We start from the raw sequence: 19,499 nt of genomic DNA, 5'->3' as shown, positions 1-19,499 counted from the left end.
AGTAATCACATGTAGGTCTCAAGTGCTTCTCAGGTACCAAGTCATCTGATTACTGATTTTCTACAGATCACACCTTTTATTTGACAAGCTCTGGCATATTCAAGGAAAACTGCTCTCATTTTGCTAAGGCAGGTAGATGTACTAAGAAAGTCTTATCTGCTGGAAGAAAAACACACCAAAGCTTTAATTTTTTTTTCCAATCTGTCAGTCTAATGGTAAGCATCCTATGCCATACACATCTCATGCTGTTGAGCCATAATAGTGAATGGTGACTTTAGCTGAGGGGATGGAAATAACTCTCCAACACTTTTTAAGCAGCTGATCAAGACAGCATTTCTTACCTGGGAATTTCTGGATGTTATCCCATAGATAGACATCCCCAAGCCAGAAGCTGCAAACTTGCCATTTTTGCTATTTTTTCCACACAGGAGAGATGCAGCTGGAGCCACCATCATCCGCTGCAGCTAGACCTTCTAGTCCTCAATCTCTCTTAAATTCTACACAGAGCTCATGGTGAAAGGTGCATCTTTCACCCTGAACACCTGAGACTGGGGAAAGGCTTTGTCAGAGCCTGGCTTCACAGCCTTAAAGAGGCTGAGACAGCCAGCAACCATTCTCACATAGGGCAACACTTAGCAACCGGCCTTAGGATAAAGTGTGAATGGATTTAACCCAGTACTTTCCCTACCTCATGACATCTGAGACCAGCCTCTATTTCTCTGCGCCTCTGCATCAGCCCATCCTCAGCCCAATTTCAAAGTGCTCAGATACAAAGCTTAGCTCTTCAAAAGGGGATCCCAGGGACCCAGCTCTAGCACCTCTAACCAGCTCCATACCCAGTACAACGCCCCTGAAAACCAGATCCAAGCCATCACACCCATAACCACAGATCAGAGCTGTGTGCAAATTTGCAAGGGGAGGAAGGAAAGCAGCAAAGCCACCTGGTTTCACAGAGTATTTATATCATTTTTACAGATGTAAATGTGAGTGACCTTCTCCTTGAGAAGCAAAATGATCGTGGGGCATGATATTCCAAGACACAACAGTGTTCCTGATGAACAAAATATCCGCATCTACAAGACTAATGTACACTCCAAATAATCTCTTGGTATCACACTACACCCAAAACTACTTTTCTAAAAAAGACCCAAACAGGTAAACACATCACAGAGATGTCATACCTCTGGTGTTCCAGTCCCCAAAACATCTCTGTGCTTGCAGGACACCAGCAGCTTTCCCAAGGCAAGTCCTGGCTGTGGCACAGAGAGCAGGAGCCCTAGCCAAGGTTCATCTCTGGGTAAGCAGATCACATCATAATCAGATCTTGCTATCGAAAGCATTGCCGAGTAGCAAGGCTTAACAGCCGCCTCTCCCTGACCTGCCTGGCTTGGAGCACCAAGAGCTGCAAGGCTGGGCACTGCTGGTAAGAGCCAGCACTGCCTGAAAACACAACCACACCATCAGCAGAGCTTTCTGAGAGACTGAACTGCATCTGAGACCAGGAACCGTGTCTGCAAAGCATGAACTAACCTTTCTGGCCCCAGTTCTAATAACAGCTACACACAAGCTTAACACTTCACACAGGAGACTACTTATGTTTAAAATTAGGCATGTGGCTATTTATAGGATCTTTGAGAACATTTTATAAGTTAAAGGGGTCACTGCTAGTAATGGTTCCAAGTGTACAAATGATGTTCAAACCAGTTTTGTGTGTAGCAGAGTTTGACAGCAATGTTATTAGGAGAATTTAAAAACCATCTTTTCCCATTTAGTAGATATCTCTGAGCAAAATAACATAGCATCTATCCATAAAATACCCACTGCAATATTGTCCTGGGTAGGTGTGACTTCTGTCTTAGAAATACCTGAACAAAATATGAAACTCTCTGTCTAGCAGCAGTGCAGCCAAGAGCTGAACATGGCCTCTCGTTCTTCTAATGCCATCCTCCAGGATGACAGCTTCCTAAGGATGACTTTTGATTATTTTTGTCACTGTGACTATGTAATGGCAAAAAGTCACACATCTAAGCTCCAGAACAGCCCATTAATTTAGGGCTAACAATGAAAGAGACTGACATTTCTCAACCCCGCATTCCTTTGTCCTAACTGGCCGTAACTTGTTTAGCTCCAATAAGACACTTTTCTCTTAAAAGGACTCTTACCCCCTCCTGCAAAAGATGCTACACGTTGAGTCACCAGCTTCAGCAGTATGTCATTTGGAGCTCACGCATTCCTACTCTTGCAGGCTGCAGCCATCAGTGTCCCAGCCCATGGAGCCAGCCCGGTGTCCATGCTGGGCAGCCCGTGCTCCCCGCCCGGCAGCGGGCTCCGAGCAGCACGCCCACGCTGAGCTCTGCACTGCTCTGTGCAACGGCAGGAACAGCTCAGGGATGGCCAACCAAGCACCGTCACATTTTCCAGGGTTGCTCCTTGCCGGGAATGGGTATCTGAGAAGCCAGAGAGCAATCCTGCAGAGCCCAGAGTTCTTTACCGCTCGGGGGGCTGCGGCACCGACCTGAGAGGGCTCTGCAGGCAGCATCACGCTCTGTGCTGCCTTTTCGCCTCCTTGCTGCCCTGACAGCACCGAGCCACTGGGCTCGGCTGACACCGAAGGGCGCCCGTGGCAGCTGCGGTGCTGCCTCTGACGAGCCGTGCGGGCAGCGCCACCCGGGCAGAGGCGCACAGTGGCCACGGTCCGGCAGCGTGTGGCATCTGCCACCACGGCTCGGGAAGCTCACGCTGTACTGTCGCAGCACGGGAATCAACTGGGAGACTCTTACCAATGTCTCAAGGGCGTTTCCCATGCTGCATCCGATGCAGTAAGAGATGTGGGGGCGGGATTGAGGAGCGGGAGAAGGGGCCGCCTGTGCAGAGGCCGCTCCGCCTCCGGTTGGCACGGCCGCGTGTTTATTCCAGCGGCGCAGGGCGGGCACCGCGCCCGCTCCGGGCGGGGAAAAGCCTCACCTCTGACTGTATCCTCTGCCCTGCCCCAGCCACAGCCCGAGGACAGCAGCGGTACAGTTCCTCTTAAAGGGAGTGTCTTACCCCTTCCTGCAAAAGATGCTACACGTTCAGTCACCAGCTTCAGCAGTACGTCATTTGGTGTTCATACACATACATATACATATACATAAACATATACATATACATATACATGTACATGTACATGTACATATACATATACATGTGGTCATGTTTATGGAGTTAAAAGATACATTTTCTACACCAGAAACGACCTAGGAAAGAAAACTACACTATTCACATGCACTAAAAAATGTTAAAAAAAAAAAAAAATCCAGGCTTTTCTTCAAATAACACCCTTAAAAATTACATATCTTTATATGTACATCAGTCTGGAAGTAGGTTTTGCATATAGCCAGTGAAACAGAGCTGTAAAAAAACCCAGTGCTGACAGAAACAGCTTGTCCTCAAATTGTAAAGCATTTAAATTTACTGACTTTTCTTGCCTTCAAAAGCATTTTGTGATACAGCCAAGTGACCAAAATATGCATACATATTAACCACTTTGGTGCAGTTACTTGAGGAATAAGTGGCATGCTGTCTCTCTACATAGCTTGATTTTGAGACCCCCAGAACTTGGGCCTATGTGAAAAAATATCCAGCAAGGTCATTAAAAGCAGCTGGAAAAGTAGAGAGAATTCTGTTGTTATGCCCACTAATGAAAGGACCAGTATTTTTAAGAGATTTGGTTCAATTTATCTTGAGAGCTTTAACTCCCAGCTACATCTCTAGCTCCAATATTTAACAGCATAAGCAGTATATTTCCAGGAAGCACTAATGCTGCTTTTATTTTTCTATTTAATATGGGGTTGTTCCTGCAAGATTCTGTACACCACAAATGACTGAGGAAAGAAAACCACACTGCTTACATGCACTGACAAATGTAAAAAAATAAGCTGCAAAGAAGCAATGAAATTTTGCTTTAACATTTCAGGCTTTTCTTCAGATAACACCCTTAAAAATGACCCATTTTGAAGCAAAGTCTCCTAGTGGGAAATGTGCTGAATTCAGTCAAGACCTTAGATGACTGGTTTTTGGTTCCGGTCCCTGGCCTTTGACTTATTATTTATTTGACTTAGGATTATCGTACGGGAGACTCTTATTTGGGACTTAACTATTACATTTCTCACTGAACAGTAACTGGGTAAAAGCAGATGTAACCTTGAGAGCAAGGAACAGGTCACAGCTCTCCTCCATGTGGACTGCTGTAATCTTTGGGTGACAAAGGATGTTCTCACATGCTCTGCTTCTGCCGGTGTCACTTTCTCCACTACAAAGAGAGGGGAGGAAGCTGAAGATGCCCAGTAGGTTGCAGTGGTTCAGGAACTCTTAGGATTAGCATAGATTTGGGCTCCTTTGGTCTAAAGAAGGCACTGGACTCAGACCTTTTCCTCAAGCTCTTGCTGCTCAGGTGTGACACAGCACAGACTGGTAGCACTGGTGCTGCCCATATTTCAGAGGAATGAAACCTGCTGGATGCCTGCACTCACAGAGAAGGTCTGGCTCTGGAATGGAGCTTCACAGTGAATCCAAGGCATGCACGTGGGCACACCCAGGACTACAGGCAGGTGACTAAGTCTGGGACATGGGCACTTCTCCCTGGCATTCTCCTGTGGGCATGTCTGGCATGCTCTCTGCTGTGAATCTTGGATTTTAGTACCTAATCACGCCTCTGGTTTTATATAAGGTTTAGTCATTGAACTCACATTTGTGAGTTGTGCTCCACGAATAATGGCAGGAAACTGGGTACAGCGATGTCTGGCATCCTCAGTCCCAAGGCAAGAGGCATCCCCTCCCCATCCCACTGCACTGGCCAATGGATGAAACCATCACTCCCACTCCTGGGTGGACATCCACCCAACTGCTCGACAGTGCTCCCTCACCAGACAGGTCTGTGGTCACACTTCAGCTGAGTGCTTGGCCCAGTAACAGCTGGGACCCTGGGCAGCTGGCAGAGACACACTTAGAGGGGATGTGGAGAAAAACTTTGGGTGTGGGTCTCCATAAATTGTTCAAATGTGTTGGGCAAGAAGATTTCCAGCTCAAAACCAGACAGACTTTTGGGAAGGACTGCAACACAGATCCTGCTTCCCTGTGTTTGGATCAAAATGCAATTTTACAAATTATTATTTATCTTGATTTCCGCTCATTTTTATTGCTTATTCTTTTTACTTTGAAAGAAGGATTGTTATCAAATAATTAATCTCATTAAGCAGTTTTCTGATCTAAGTACTATAGTTTTAGTAGTAATCTGAACCACACTAATGCAAATTATAAGCATTGCAGATCTCAACATGAATACATAATGTGACTTATGCATTCTGTGAAACCACAATCAATCAAGCTCTTGTCTCAAAACACAGTCACTACAAAATAATTACTGACATTGGCTGAGAGCCATCATGCATATTCTGCATATCACTATGATCTGGGCTTGTGTTTTTCTTAATTGTTTCTAATTCACTGATTTGTAGAGAAGCCAAAAGTGGATGTGGAACAGACAAAGAGCATAATAAGTTGGAGTTTTTTGCTGCTTTATGCATTTTTAAGGCTGTTTTTCATACAGAAGTCAGCCTGACCTAATTTTTTTTTTTCGTGCTTCTGTATGGAACTTGAGCCATTCTAACAACACCTTAAAAATGACTCCCACAGTTTCACTCTTCTGAGCCTGAAGTGACCTTTGTCAGGGGGAACATATGCTCATGGAGCAGAAGGGAACAGTCTGGAGAACTTATCTTCATGTTCAAACAAAAAGGCTCTTTGTTATCAGAGACAGAAGGATGCTACTTTCCTACACCAACCTCAATACAAACATTGAGACTGGAGATTGAAAAAATAAACTGGGAGTTTTATAACATAATGCTAAACTTGCATTTGACAGTTTCATAAATTATATCTTTAATCCACCTATGGACAAGTATATTTTATAAGCAACCATGCAGTATCACCTCAGGGGATTTTTTATGTACCGGGCAGTACTATTTGGTCTGTTTGAAGGGAAATGGATAGGCTGGTCAGAAGTATTTTTAGGAACTGGAAAATGTCATCTTTGGCAGGGATAACCTAGCAGTACACAGAGAGCAGCAAACTTCATCACAGACTGGGAAAGGATCCCAGCCCTCCTGTCACGTTGGTGGCAGAAGTTGAACAAAGGGCTTTCATAGGCCCCTTCAACACAAATCTGCTTCCTGTGTGCAAGGAGGAGGGCACAGTGTATCTGTGAGTGCATGAAATTGCATGCAAAACCTGATTCAAGTGAAAGCTTCTGCACAGTCACCCTTAATATAAGACATATGGTTTTCATTTTAATGTGCATAAAACATTTTAAATCAGTTTGACATGTTTTCAACAGGCAAGAGAAAAACACTGGAAGGAGAAACATATCTGGGGGGTAACTGATGAAACAACCCTACAATTCCAGGATGAAAAGCAAAATTTGTTGTAAGCTAATAAAATATTTACTGTAACACACATGTTGAAATTATTACAAAAAACTAATGAAGTTCAAGTGCCATCTGTTGAAAAGAACAGCAAAACCTTATGCATAAACTGTATTTTTTACAGTAACAAATCCAAGGTAGATCTGAGGCCAATGCATTTCAAGTTATTACTGCCATCATTTGTTGCTTTTTTTCACTCTTACCGCTAAGAAGCAAAAATGACAGACAAGAAGCCTGTGCTTTTTCAGCTTATTAATCCTTGCAGGTTTGTGGTCAAGCTGTATTCCACCAACTCTAGCAAGCAGAACACAGCCTGCCCAGATTTCAAAAGCCAACAACTTCCTATTATTTACAGAATCTAAGAAAGGTGGAACACAGACCTGTAATGAAGTGCCTCAGCAAGGAAGCAAGACAATGTAATACTAATAAAATATGAAACAAACCTGGCAGAATTTTCATTTCTTTAAAATATATTTTATGTAATGGTTTATATAAAATACACTATTATAAAGCAGGTTTGCTTTTTTTTATGCCACATTAAAGGCAGTACATTTCAGAATCCTTGGGGAAGCCATGTCCCTCTTGCAGAGGCTGGAGGCTGAATGTACAAAACGAGGCCAGGTCTCCAGCTCCTGGGGGGAGTTATGGCAATTTTGGAACTGGTGCTCTCCTGACTGCCATCTCAGCAGGTACCACCTCCCACCCATCTCACTCAGCAAAGCTTCTCAGCTCTGCCAAACTCACTTCTGAGCATGCCTGGAAGCAGGTCAGCTAAAAAAGTGGTGAACAGTTTGGTGCCTCTTTCAAAAGACCTGGGTGGGTGTTTCACACTGCACCACATAAATCAGGATCCACACAAAACAAACCCAATGACAGCTCTTTTATGCTGTCTGCTTTTCCTGGGGAAAGAAAGACTCTACCAGGGATTCTTAGGGCCAGGCTTAGCTTTGAACTGGGAGGATGCTGCTCATGATATCCCAGTCACACCCCCAGGAACACAGCATCCAGCAATAAGAACTTGATCAAGAGATGAGGCCCCATCCATGCAGCTTATCACACCCTTCTCCAGCTCCTCCATAAAACCACCTAGTAGTTTGGAATGCCTGTCTTCATTAACTCCGGCTAGATGGGTGAAATCCATACAGGCTGGAATTACACACAGCTCCCACCTCCATCAGAAGACTCCACCCTGCACACAACACAGCTGAGAAAACTGTTCTCTGCATCTAGAGTTTTAGCAAAGTTGGGAAACTCCTATCTAGTTGTTCTGGCTACAACAGAACAACTAGATAGAAGTTATTCTGTTGTACTCAGGGTTTTGTTTCATGAGTACTGTGGTATATTTATTGGAACAGGGACTGGACATGCATTTTTCCTTTTTCTTAGGCTCTTCCCAAGCTCAGAATTCTTTACTTCAAGAGACAAGCAAAACCGAGTGAAGACATCTAAAGCATAGCTTCATTGGGATTTAGATGTCTATGTACATAAAAGCAAGTGAAATACCACAGCTTAAATAGGCCAGATGTTTAAAATGACACCACTATCTGCAAAGATCTGGTAAGTTGTTTATGCTTGACCTTCCTTTTCTGAGCCCAGTCACCACTCACTCACCAATGCCTCTGTAGACAGTGAAATCAAGTAAGTGAGATTTGCATGATTAAAATAAAATTTGCATTACTAAAATAAAGACATTCCTTTAGCTTTCTATCCCTATGTATAAATACAGAGATATAAACACAAGGAATGTATTGATTTATCCACTCAATACTGCTCAAAAGTATTTGAAATAATAACTCTGAGGAAAACAAATGTTTCAGGTAGCAATTTGGTCACCAAAAAAAAAAAAAGATCAGAGAATACTGATCTCTAAGTCAAATTGATCCTTCAGTCTTGATATTTAAGTCAAACATGGCCAGAAAAATGTAAAATCAGATTTTTCTACTTTCTGTTTGAAATGACACTTCAATTATGAAAACTAGTAAATGCCTTTCTTCTTTTAAAAATGAGGTAAAACATAAAAATAAATCCCAAAAAATTCAAAATATTTTAGACTGAATAAGGCCTTTGTTCAGTTTGAAACAAAGATTTTCTTTAGTGTTTTGATTTGGCAGCAACCCCCAAATCAATTGTTTGCATAGCTCTGCTTTGAACACAGTAAGATGTCAGACAAAAAAGCAATAGGGGATAAAAAAAAAAAAAAACAGAAAAGGAAATAATCGATCAATTCCTGAGTAAACACTGCTCAGAAAACACTTTAAATCCCACAATTCTCATTTAAAAAGCATTAATAACCTGGAGAAATTCCAAAAAAGGTCAACCATAATGATAACAGCATGACAGGGCACTGTTTATGAAGGGAGATTAAGGGAATGCAATTTGTTTATTCTAAGATAAAAATGCATACTGACAACACAGTTTATCAGGGGGGAGGGAATATAGCTGGAAAACTGTAAAGAAAACGATGTAACAGCAACACAGGGTTCTGGCTGTGATGCATGTTATTTCATGAAAAATTACTTGAAATAAAAACTCATGGTGAGTGGGAGTTGTGCATAGTAAAATGTATCTGGAGTAGGTTCAAAGTACTTTAACCAGGGAAAGTTAGGAAGCTATTTTAAACATTGGCATAAATAATACAGATTGTACTTTAAAAGCAGAGGACAAAAAAAAATTCCTAAGGGAAGATTCATAGTGGACTCTTTCTCATGCACAGTATTTCATTCTGTGAAGTGGGCTGAAACCCACAGAAAGCAAACACAAGGCACAGAAAACTCACTGCAGTAAATACAGAAATTTCAAGGCATGTTCTATGTTGACTTCACATTTTAAAACAAGAACTTAAGAGTGTGCAGCGTGTGTAGCATCAGTTGCTCCTTTCTGGCTCAAATTCCATTCTGGATTAGCAGAGGAGAAAAAACCCAAACAAACCTGATTGAATATACAAAAAGAATTTTATTGGTTTTAATAAAGATCACAGCTATTGCCATCTTCAATATCTACCTCTAAACCCCAGGGCCCTTCTTATGCCAGGCCCTCAGCTGCCTTTTCCTGATGCAGAAGCACGTCCTGCAAGCCCCAGGAGACCTTCATTTCTATCAAAAGGCATTTGGGTCTAAAAGATGTATTGTGTGGCAGGGATGTCATCGTGTGCAGCATCCCAGGCAGTCCCTGCAGAAGCCCCACACCCAGGTCCCCTCCTCCCTGTGAGCTGCAGTCAGAGCAGTGGCTCTCGCGTGGACCAAGAGCGAGGTTAAGCGGGAGGCCGCGGGCATCCTCGGGCCACGATCTGCCTGTGACAGTGGCTGTCCCACTTTCTGTGTGTCTGGAGCAGCAGCAGGACAATTAATGGGCCAGGGAGAGAGAGACAAAGGAATTACCATGTGCCTGCTGGGAGCTGAGCTCCGAACCCCCAGGAAAAGAGGAACTGAATGAAAGTGGAGCAGCTTCCCTGGGAGCAGCCACCCCGCACGCCCTCAGCCTGCCCGGCGGCTCTGTACTGCGGCACTCCTCTGCTTTGTGCTAAAGTCCATCCCCCAAAGGCACACCAAGACATCTAAATCTAAGTTTACTTTCCATTTACTGAACTAAGCAACAAGGACATCCTTTTATTTATGTATTTATTTATTTATTTGTAAGGAAGGAGGTTTGTAATTGCAGATTTTTGCCCAAGGTCTGAACTGCAGGAGGCCTGTGCCACCAGCCCAGAGCTGGGCAGGTCACTGTGTAGAACAGGTGGGACTCAGGCTTTCAGCTTTTACTTCCAATTTCTCCTTTACAACTTGCTGGCTTCTTTTTTGGAACCTCCATTTTTGCTGTGACATCTGAGCACTTGCTGCAGCCTGAGTATCTTCTGAACAAAGAAATATTTTTTGAGAGGCCATGGCCTACCCACTAAATGCCTATGTCTCTACTAAGCAACATCTAAAATAATGTTTTAGAAAGGGCTGGATTATAAAATTTGTGACACAGATGGTTTTAAAAGATGTTTTTTCTACGCCACTTTAACAGGAATTTGTAGATCTGTGTTAAATACTATGAAACACTTTGAAGCTGAAGCCCTACTTGTAGCTTCTATTTTGCTTATTCATGTTTATAAGAAATGTTCGGGTATTTGAACACGTTCTTCTGCAGCAATTCAAGCAAATTTGTTTAAATTAAAAGTTTAAATCCAAAATACATGTAAATCTAAACTAAAACCCTACTGCTATGCTAATAATTTTTACCTACCTTTGTAAACATGTTTTGCTTAAAATATTTAGATTCTGGTTATATTCCAGTATTATTTTTCAGAAGCTACAGAGCACTTATTTCACTTCAGTGTATTTAGTTAGCTTTAGGACTTTAGTTTAGTCCTAAAAATATTTAATTTCTGTGAATCCATAGCACAAAATGGGATTCAGAATCTTCCTTTGCAATGCTAGGCAGCTTGGGCAGCAGTCTTCACAAAATGGGCAAATGGAGAATGCCTAAGCTAATCAGGGATGAATGGAAGAGGAAAAAGCATCTAATTAGAACTACTTGAAGGTCCATGTGTGCTCTTCAAGCACAAATCTTCTTCCACAACCGAATGCCTAAGAACTTCCCTTTCCATTAAGAAAAGAAAGAAGCCAAAAAAGAGAAAGAAAAGCCACAGAATCCCTGATTGACTTCAATAAGAGCCAACAGCAGAGGTGTCAGAGGCCTGATGAGGACACAGGAGAGGCAGGTAGGATTCATCTGACTAAACGTGGAAGTCTTCTGTGTCTGAGCCAACCTTGGTTCCATTCTCAGTCAACATAACAATCCTCAAGTAAATGCCTTAATATTTGGTCAGAAAGATCGCACACCAAATACAGTGGATTCATTTGTTCTACCTACTTTAAAACAAAACAGGACCTTAGTGCACTCATGCAGGCAAAGATAATTAATCCCTACACTACAGACTGGGAATTGAGGTCAGATAAATTAGGGGCCATCTCTGCTCTAATCATCTTGGATGAAGACCATGAATTCACGTCCCTCACCTCCAAAACAGCTCCTGTAACCCCTAGAAGGGAAATGGCAGGTTCACCTGTTAAAGCTCCTTTGTGTCCCTTGAGCAATGGAACCAGTCACTAGGACCAGAGACTGTCAGACCCCATGTGCCACTGAAAGTTGTCTAAGGAGGCAACTAAGAGTCCAGCTTCACTTCCTCTGACAGAGGAGTTCCAACCAAGAGAATCTGCTGGCTGTGCTGGGTCTAGAACTAGAAGGAAATGTTCAAAGGGGCCATAAGAATCTAGATATCCTGGCATTTGTGGGGGAGGCTGGGCTTTGCAAATGCCAGACCCTCAGCAGTGTCACCCGCACCACCATCCCCCAAACCTCACAGGCTGGCCACCTTCCAGCCCTTACTGACTGCTACAACCACCAAACTCCTGCAGGGTGATGTCCCTCTGGGCTCAACTGCCCAGCACAAGCTCTGAGGAAGGCATGGGCTGGAACCCAGACACGGTGTCCTCACTCCTGGAGGGTGAGATGTGCATCCCCCCAGAGCACACCCTGCTCCTCTGGGACCCATGGAATGGAGGCCTTAGTAACTGCCTGTGCTGGCAAGTGAGGCAAGCAAATCTGCACTGCTCCATAGCAACAGACATGAAATTAAAACAGTAAAATATGCAGGAGGACCCAGCACACAGAATTACTATCCAGAAACGTTTTTTTTTTTTTTTTAGAAAATCAGTAGCAGCTATTTTGTGTGGCAAAATGAAATGTGAAGGGAAAGAAGAAAAGCAAAAGCAACTTAGGAAAATGAATAGGGTCAAAAACTGCCTCAACTGTATTTCCTAGATTCTGTATTAGAAAAGGTCTCAGAAATTTCAGTGTCACAAATGCAATTATGACATACACACAGTAGGAGGGGAGAAGACTGTGACTAAAACCGTACAGGAAACAAATGAGGCATATGGTTGGATTTGAATGTCAGGATGGTTATAATGGCTGCTATCAGGTGTGGGATAGAGGGGAAGCATTCAAAGCATGTGCTTACATCTGAGAAAGATGCTTCCTGCCTTTTTATTGCCAAGGTGATATTTTAAAAAACAGATCAAAAGCCTTCCAGAAGCACAAGCACTTGACCACTGTGTATCTGCTCTTTGCCAAATATCAAGTGGTTTAAAGATATAATGCTCAAGTTAAAGCCCTCCTTATCTGGTTTCAGTTACTCGGGGAACCTGGACTTTTGCTCTTTCTCTTTTCACCTGCAACCTCCTCTGTACTTGTTAGAGAATCTATGCTCTACACTTATCAATAAACACTGTCAGATCAAGAGATTACTTGTTATTAATTCAGATAATTTAAGAGAAGAACTAATGGTCAGTCATAGGCAAGAGGTTCCATGATTTGGTATCAACTCAATTCACTTTTTTTGTTCTATTATTTGTTATTCTATTATTTGTCAATTCTATTATTGTTCTATTATTTAAAGTACACTGAACCTGGAACAGCCCATTTCCTAATTTCAGCATTCTAATGCATGTGACACCAGCCACATCTAAGTAACCGAATATTACTAGGAATGCAAGCATGAGTTTCCCAATTTCACCACTCAAGTATGGTTATCACTGGTTGCAGGATGGGAACATGGTGTTCACTGATTAAATACTGCATTTGTAACCGGGTTAAATGTTCTTTGCCATACCCTTGTTCTAAATTACCCCTCCCACAAGAAAAGGGGCAGTCTTGGAATGTGGGTTATGAGGTGCTGTTAAGTAAGTTACAGCAAAAAGACAGACATCAGTCTTCTTATTGCTCTTACCTTTGTGGGATGGAATTAAGAATGCCCATTTGCTTTAGGGATCAGTCAAGGCACTTTTCTATCTCCAAACAGAGGTTTTCCATTGGTTTTGGTGTGGGTTTTTTTGCAACAATCAAACAGTGTGACTTTGTGTTAAAATACACAGTACACCATCAGCATTTTAAGAAGTGTTTCAACATAATAGGTGGATGTCCTAGCAAGTAGTTAAAAAGATTCATTAATTTCTTTGTGTGCCATAGGAATTGTTCAAGTTAACACATTCTGTAACTTGGAGTTTGTATTCTGTACTGCTGCTCCTGAGTAACAGGGACAACAGATCTATTATTTTCCAACTGCTTGTAGAAATTTGGTACAGAGAATAAAGAAAAGTCATGCAAATACCAGATACAATGTTCTTGGATAAATGTGCTGGTACAACATGTCTTTCTAATGTTTTATCAAACTTTCCGAGATAAAACAAAGTCCTATCATTGCAAAATGATGCACTCACAAGGAAGTTCTTGACAGTGAAATAAATTTCCAGAATCACCTGTAAGACAATCCTCTCACAGAACTTACACACCAAATCATGTTTTCCAAGTGAAGCACATACCCACACATACATCAGAGTCAGACATTGCTATTCCCCACACTGCCAGACTCAAATAAGGGAATTAGTTGACAAAAGACCTGTAGAACAATACAGCCAGATGTCAGGAATATAACCTAAATCAAAATATTGTTTTGTTTTTAAAATAACCAAAGCGACTGACTTTAGAATACAGACAGATAAGGAGGTAAAGTAGCAATATGAATTAATTTATTTGCTAATTGTATACTAATGGATTAACTAGTCACTACTACTCCTTGCTTTCACAGAGGACTCCCAGAAATAAGTTCTTGGACATTCAGTGTCCTGGGAATCTAATCCTCCCACACGAGAAAATTAAAAAAATAATAAAAAACCCTAAAACTTCAGGAAAAGCATTATGTTTTAACAGCTAGACATTGTTAACACATAAAACATGTTCTGCAGCTAACATTTGCATTTCTTCTCTGATCTGTCTGGCTTATTTAAGTTCTAATCTTACTATTTCCAGTTGCCTAGAGTAATTTTCCTTGCCTCCTTTTTGATCACTATCAGCTCCAACACTGACTAAAAAAGCACCTGCACCTATTGAATACTCACAACCAAGTAAAGGCAATACATTCTGCTCCACCTGTCTCCCCTAAAAGTCCTAATTGTCCTAAGGCCTTCAAAGATTAATCTGTTCAGACTGGGACACCTTATCTCAAGGCTTATTTATGGTGGCTTAATAAATTCATTGGGAAAAAGTAGGAAACACATGTTGAATACAAAATTACTTACTTTGCCTTGTACTTACTATTTGTTAAACAACATTTTTAGTTGAATAGTGATTGTCAAAAGATGGTCTTTTTTTTCAATATACCTTCTTTTCTATGAACTTAAGTAGCCAAGCAAGGGCAGGAAAAACACAAATTGTGCCTTGCAACTACTCAACTATAGATCAGGCTGAAGCACTATATAAAGACAAAAAAAGGTCCAGCAACACAGGATTAGAAAATCGCTGGGAGATAAAAGGGACCTTTTGAAGCCACCCAGCCCAATTCCCCACTCAAGCAAGTCTAGCTGGAACAGGCTGTCCAGGACCATATCCAGCTGAGTTTTGACTATATCAATGGATGGACACTCCACAGCTTCTCCAGGCAATGCGGGCCAGTGTCTGACCACAGACAAAAAAAGTATTTTCTTGTGTCCAGATGGAATTTCATGTTTTGCAATTTGTGCTCATTGCCTATTGTCCAACAAATGTAGGTGCTTTGTGTAGTGGAAGCCTCTGAGATTTTCCCATTAATCTGAACAGAAAAAACTTTTAATGTCCAAATTCCCAGTGATGACCCTTCTTGAAATATAATCTGTAGCAGTTCAATGACACTGAAATCCAAAATATTGCTATTTTAGCCAGATTCAGTAATAAATGGCCAGATATTTTATTAGCAGTGAAAAAAAATAAACCCATTTTGCACAGTCCTCTGCTACCTGGAATATTTATTATTGTACCAAGACGTGAAAGACAGCCAGTCCTTACAAGGGCTCCTTTTGTGCCATAGTGTTTACACATCTATTCTGCAGGATTCTGAAGGTGCTAAAAGGTCTGGGACAGCCTTAATGGTTTTTTTTCTTAGATAGTAATAATTTCATGTGAAACTTCAGCAATTTCATGGGTTCTAAGAAACAGCAAACAGCTCCAACAGCAAACATTCATTCAGTAAACTGTCCCAAGTGTGCCTGTAACACCAAAAGCAAGAAGACCCAAACTTTACAGAAATGCTGAACACAGCTGAACAGATGGCCTTCTCTAATTCTGATGCTCACAGAGATTTAAATGGATGTCTGTGTTAGTTTAAACATGCAAGATTTTTAAAAGTTATTGACACAACTTCTGCTAAAGATTCTTTTCTTTATCCATGTGTTTGAAAGAGGCAGATTGTGAATACTTTCATGAAGCATTCTAATGGCAGTCAAAAAAGCAGATGAGAAAGACTCTCAAAGGAAGCAAAACAATTCCCACAGCTCTCAACAGTATGTGGACATAAACTACAGGAATTCAGGAGGGATCTTTCTAGGAGGACTACACAAGAATGTGAGCATGTAGAAGTGCTTATGGTTCTGTTTATTCAATTACAAAAAGTGTGGGATTCAGTACAGCATCTTGATAGAAAACTAAGACCAATGTTACTTAAGTCTTTTTGTGTCTTTTTGTGAGGACATTTTCTGCAACACATTTTGTATTGCTTTTAATATCATGTAAATGAATCACATCTAAAAGAAGGACTAACCTCTAAAATCCAGAAATTAAAAGGCTTGTAGCTATCTCTAAGAGTGGATGTTCTATTATTTTCCTTAATGTTCCTGTTCTCTCCATCCCTCCCTAGGAAAGCAGGCACAGGTTTTAAACCAAATTCACTTCTACACTGCTGTGATTCGGATTTAATGCACAATATAAACCATTTCCATCTCTCTCCAATGAATAATTTCTCCATTATTATAAATATTTTACAGGTCTAGCAAGAGCACTTCAGGATTATATATGGTTCTCTATGCAAACTACATAAAATATGAATGATAGCCTAATCCATTTTGTTAATACTTCAAGAGGTGAAGATGGCTTAGACTCACATAACAAGGCCTTAGGCTGTTTGAGAGGAAGAAAAGGCTATGTGTATTTTGCAATCTGAAGTACAGAAAAGAAAGATGAAGTGATGTTACTAGAGAAGCAGAAAAGTATCAAAGCTTGGGAACAGAGCAAAAACATCCCATGGTTCATTCTCAGTGCTATCCCTTTCTGACATTTCCTGAATTATCTAAATATTTGTGTAAGTGTTTCTTCTGAGATTCAGCATGTTCCAAGAAAACAATACTGGAAGCAGACAGATTTCAGCAAAATGACAGGAATTTTGAAGGTCTACAGAGATGGATGTAATTGTGTAAAAAATGTAGTGCGGGACATGGTAAAAAACAGTGGTAGGCTAGATTTTTGTCTCTCATATATGACTCCTGCTATGTGGTCATTGTCACAAGCTATTTCAGATTAACATGAAGTAGATATAATCTCTATAAATCAAGAAGGGCTTTTGGTAAAGAGAAAATTACACACAATTTCTTTTATATATGACAAGGACATGTTGCTGTTATTCTCCTCCATATCCCACTTCCCTTCTGCTGATCCCTGGTTACTCTCTGCGTGTTTTACTACATGGTGATGCCTCCTCTTTGCACAATGGCTACATCTTCTTAACTGAGTCACGAGAAATTCATGTGCAAGTAGGTCGTGAGGAAGAGACTGGGTCCACCTGAAGCTATGGAATGAGATAGCAATGGAAGAAAATCACATTAACCCCTGTGGCCAACACTGAGGAAAATGAACCACAGCTGTCCCCTGGCGTCACGTCTGACATGCCCCACTTGTGTCAGCTCTCACACTATGACATGATTTTGAACAGCTTTTCACAAAAGAATTTTGTGACATATTTGGCAGGAGGAACTTAGAAGTACTCTGTAAAACAGACCTGGTTGCTGAATATTGCAAAAGGCTAATAACTTCATATTATAAGGCAATTAAAGTGTAAAACTGAAAACAGTGAATTAATTTATTGAAAAAGGTGCATAACTGTTCTCCATGAGCATAGGACTCTTCATAAGAAAAAAAATTTTGGATTAATTATTCACATTTTGCTAAGTGACATTCATATTCACAAACAAAATGGCTGTGGTAGCCACAGCTGCAGATCTGACTGTCATATGCCCCATTCACAGCAAATCTTGTAAAAAAGTATTACCTATCACCCCTTATGCACAGCAGTGGGAGACTGAGAACACTCAAGTAACATGGTGCTAAGAAATGAGCCAGATAACTTGCAGAGATAGTGGTAAAACAGGTTTAATCAACCCTTCCAATGACCAAGCCAGTGAAGACATTTTGCAACAGATTTCCCACTGTTTCTGGATTAAACATGGTGCTGGCAAATCTGAGCAAGTTTTTCATGGAAGTATCTAAATTGCTTCCAGAGATAAAATTACTCTGGAAACAATATAGCCAGGAGGTACCTGAGCTCATAAACCATGTCAGTTCTGCCACTGGCTATGTACAGGGCCAACTGTCTCCATGATTTTAATTAAACAGCAGCACAAATATCCTGACCATCGTAATCAAGAGCTGCCTGTATATGAACCAAATTATATTAAATATTTTATATCAACTCACTAAAATTACAGGAACCATTGGCACGTCTGAGTATTTGGTCTTGGATTTTGTGACAAGCAGGTGGTGATTTAGCTGGGGGTCTGAGGTGGCCCATTAGCCCAAAGCACTGGGAGATACACTCTTGATTCAGCCATTGCAGTACAGGTCCAAATCTACCCCACTCCCACACACAGGCTGCCTGTCACACATCTTGTATCCCCAGGGCTGTCAGAGCCTGGCAGCACAAAGTTTAGGCAGGATCTAACAATAAATTTAAGGATATCACAAAACTTTTTTCTTATTTTAAGAGTCATTTCTCTTTGGGCACTAAAATATGAGTGCAGTTACTATGAAACAGAATAAAATCCATTTCAGCTATTTGATATCACCATCAAGCCTCATAAAAAAAGAGAAGATGTCAGTTGATTGTATTTCCATGAACAGGACAATAACAATAGTGTTTTCATATCTTTCAGGTGTCTCCACAGAAAGAAGCCACTTATTTTATTTACTATCAGCATTAGTGATATGACAGGTGGCACAACACAGGTGTCTATGTATGTGGGCACCTGTAAATATACCATTCAATCAGAAAGTGTAATTAAGGAAATGCAAGGAATTTTACTCACCGGGCTTTACAAGGCTTGTCTTTGTCTCCTTCTTGTATCGAGCCAGCTGCGTATTTCCTTCACTCATTGACCCTGGACTGAATTTCTTCCTGGAAAAGTCTCCATCACTACCAGTGCAAAAACTGATTGGACTGTTTCCAGCATCAGAAGGAGTCTTAACTGGAGATACTGACTGGCTACTGGGACAGCCAGTGTCATCTGAAGAGAAAAGTAAAACATCAACATTTCTAACTAGTAAGTATATGAAAGTTAGCAGATTAAAAGAAAGAGTGTTAGCAGAATAAAAGAGTGTTTGAACTACAACTCTTTACAGTAAGTGATATGTACGGCCTTGGCTGAAGCCTGGTGAGAAGCTATTTGTTTCATGCATTTTGTGAAGAAATCTTGAATACCTTTTGGCAAGCTGAAAGGCAAATACTTGTACTCAGTCTGAAAAAATACAAAATCAGAGGCCACATAATGAAAATTCTTAGCTAAGACAAATTCCTTTAGCAAGGTTAAGGAATATTGCAGCATGAAGTTACACATGAGACACAAATGTTGTGTGGTGCACACTGGCTGCAGAGCAAGCATGGGCCACATGCTCTCCTTCAAGAAATGTTCCCATATCTGAACAACAATACAACAACCTACAGCCCACATGCACGAAGTCAGGAATTTCATGTAACTGGAATTAATACAGGTTCCTCAAAATTGTCTTTCATTTAAAAGCAATCATGATCATAGAACTCTTCCATTCTTGACAAGTGGCTGTGAGGTACCCGGTTTAGAAGAGAGTGGGTGATACACAGATGGCTTTTGTTTAAAGCTAAATTCCTCTGAGGGCACACCAGCACTCCAGGGCATCAACAAGCCACCCTGGGAACAGACCCAGGTTCCTGACCTCCAG

At 41.2% G+C, this 19,499-nt stretch overlaps 1 protein-coding gene across 1 annotated transcript in view; it reads right to left on the bottom strand.

Moving 5' to 3' along the window:
- Window positions 1–19,499, bottom strand: part of SYBU (syntabulin) — a 40,132-nt gene that overhangs the window by 7,615 nt on the left and 13,018 nt on the right. Inside the window, exon 3 of the mRNA XM_059486375.1 lies at window positions 18,611–18,808. Coding sequence (XP_059342358.1) covers window positions 18,611–18,808 — 198 coding nt within the window. The remainder of the gene's footprint in view (window positions 1–18,610; window positions 18,809–19,499) is intronic.

The sequence above is a fragment of the Ammospiza nelsoni genome, chromosome 1, assembly GCF_027579445.1.
Source record: "Ammospiza nelsoni isolate bAmmNel1 chromosome 1, bAmmNel1.pri, whole genome shotgun sequence".
Lineage (NCBI taxonomy): Eukaryota > Metazoa > Chordata > Aves > Passeriformes > Passerellidae > Ammospiza > Ammospiza nelsoni.
This window is presented reverse-complemented; position numbering and strand designations above follow the sequence as displayed.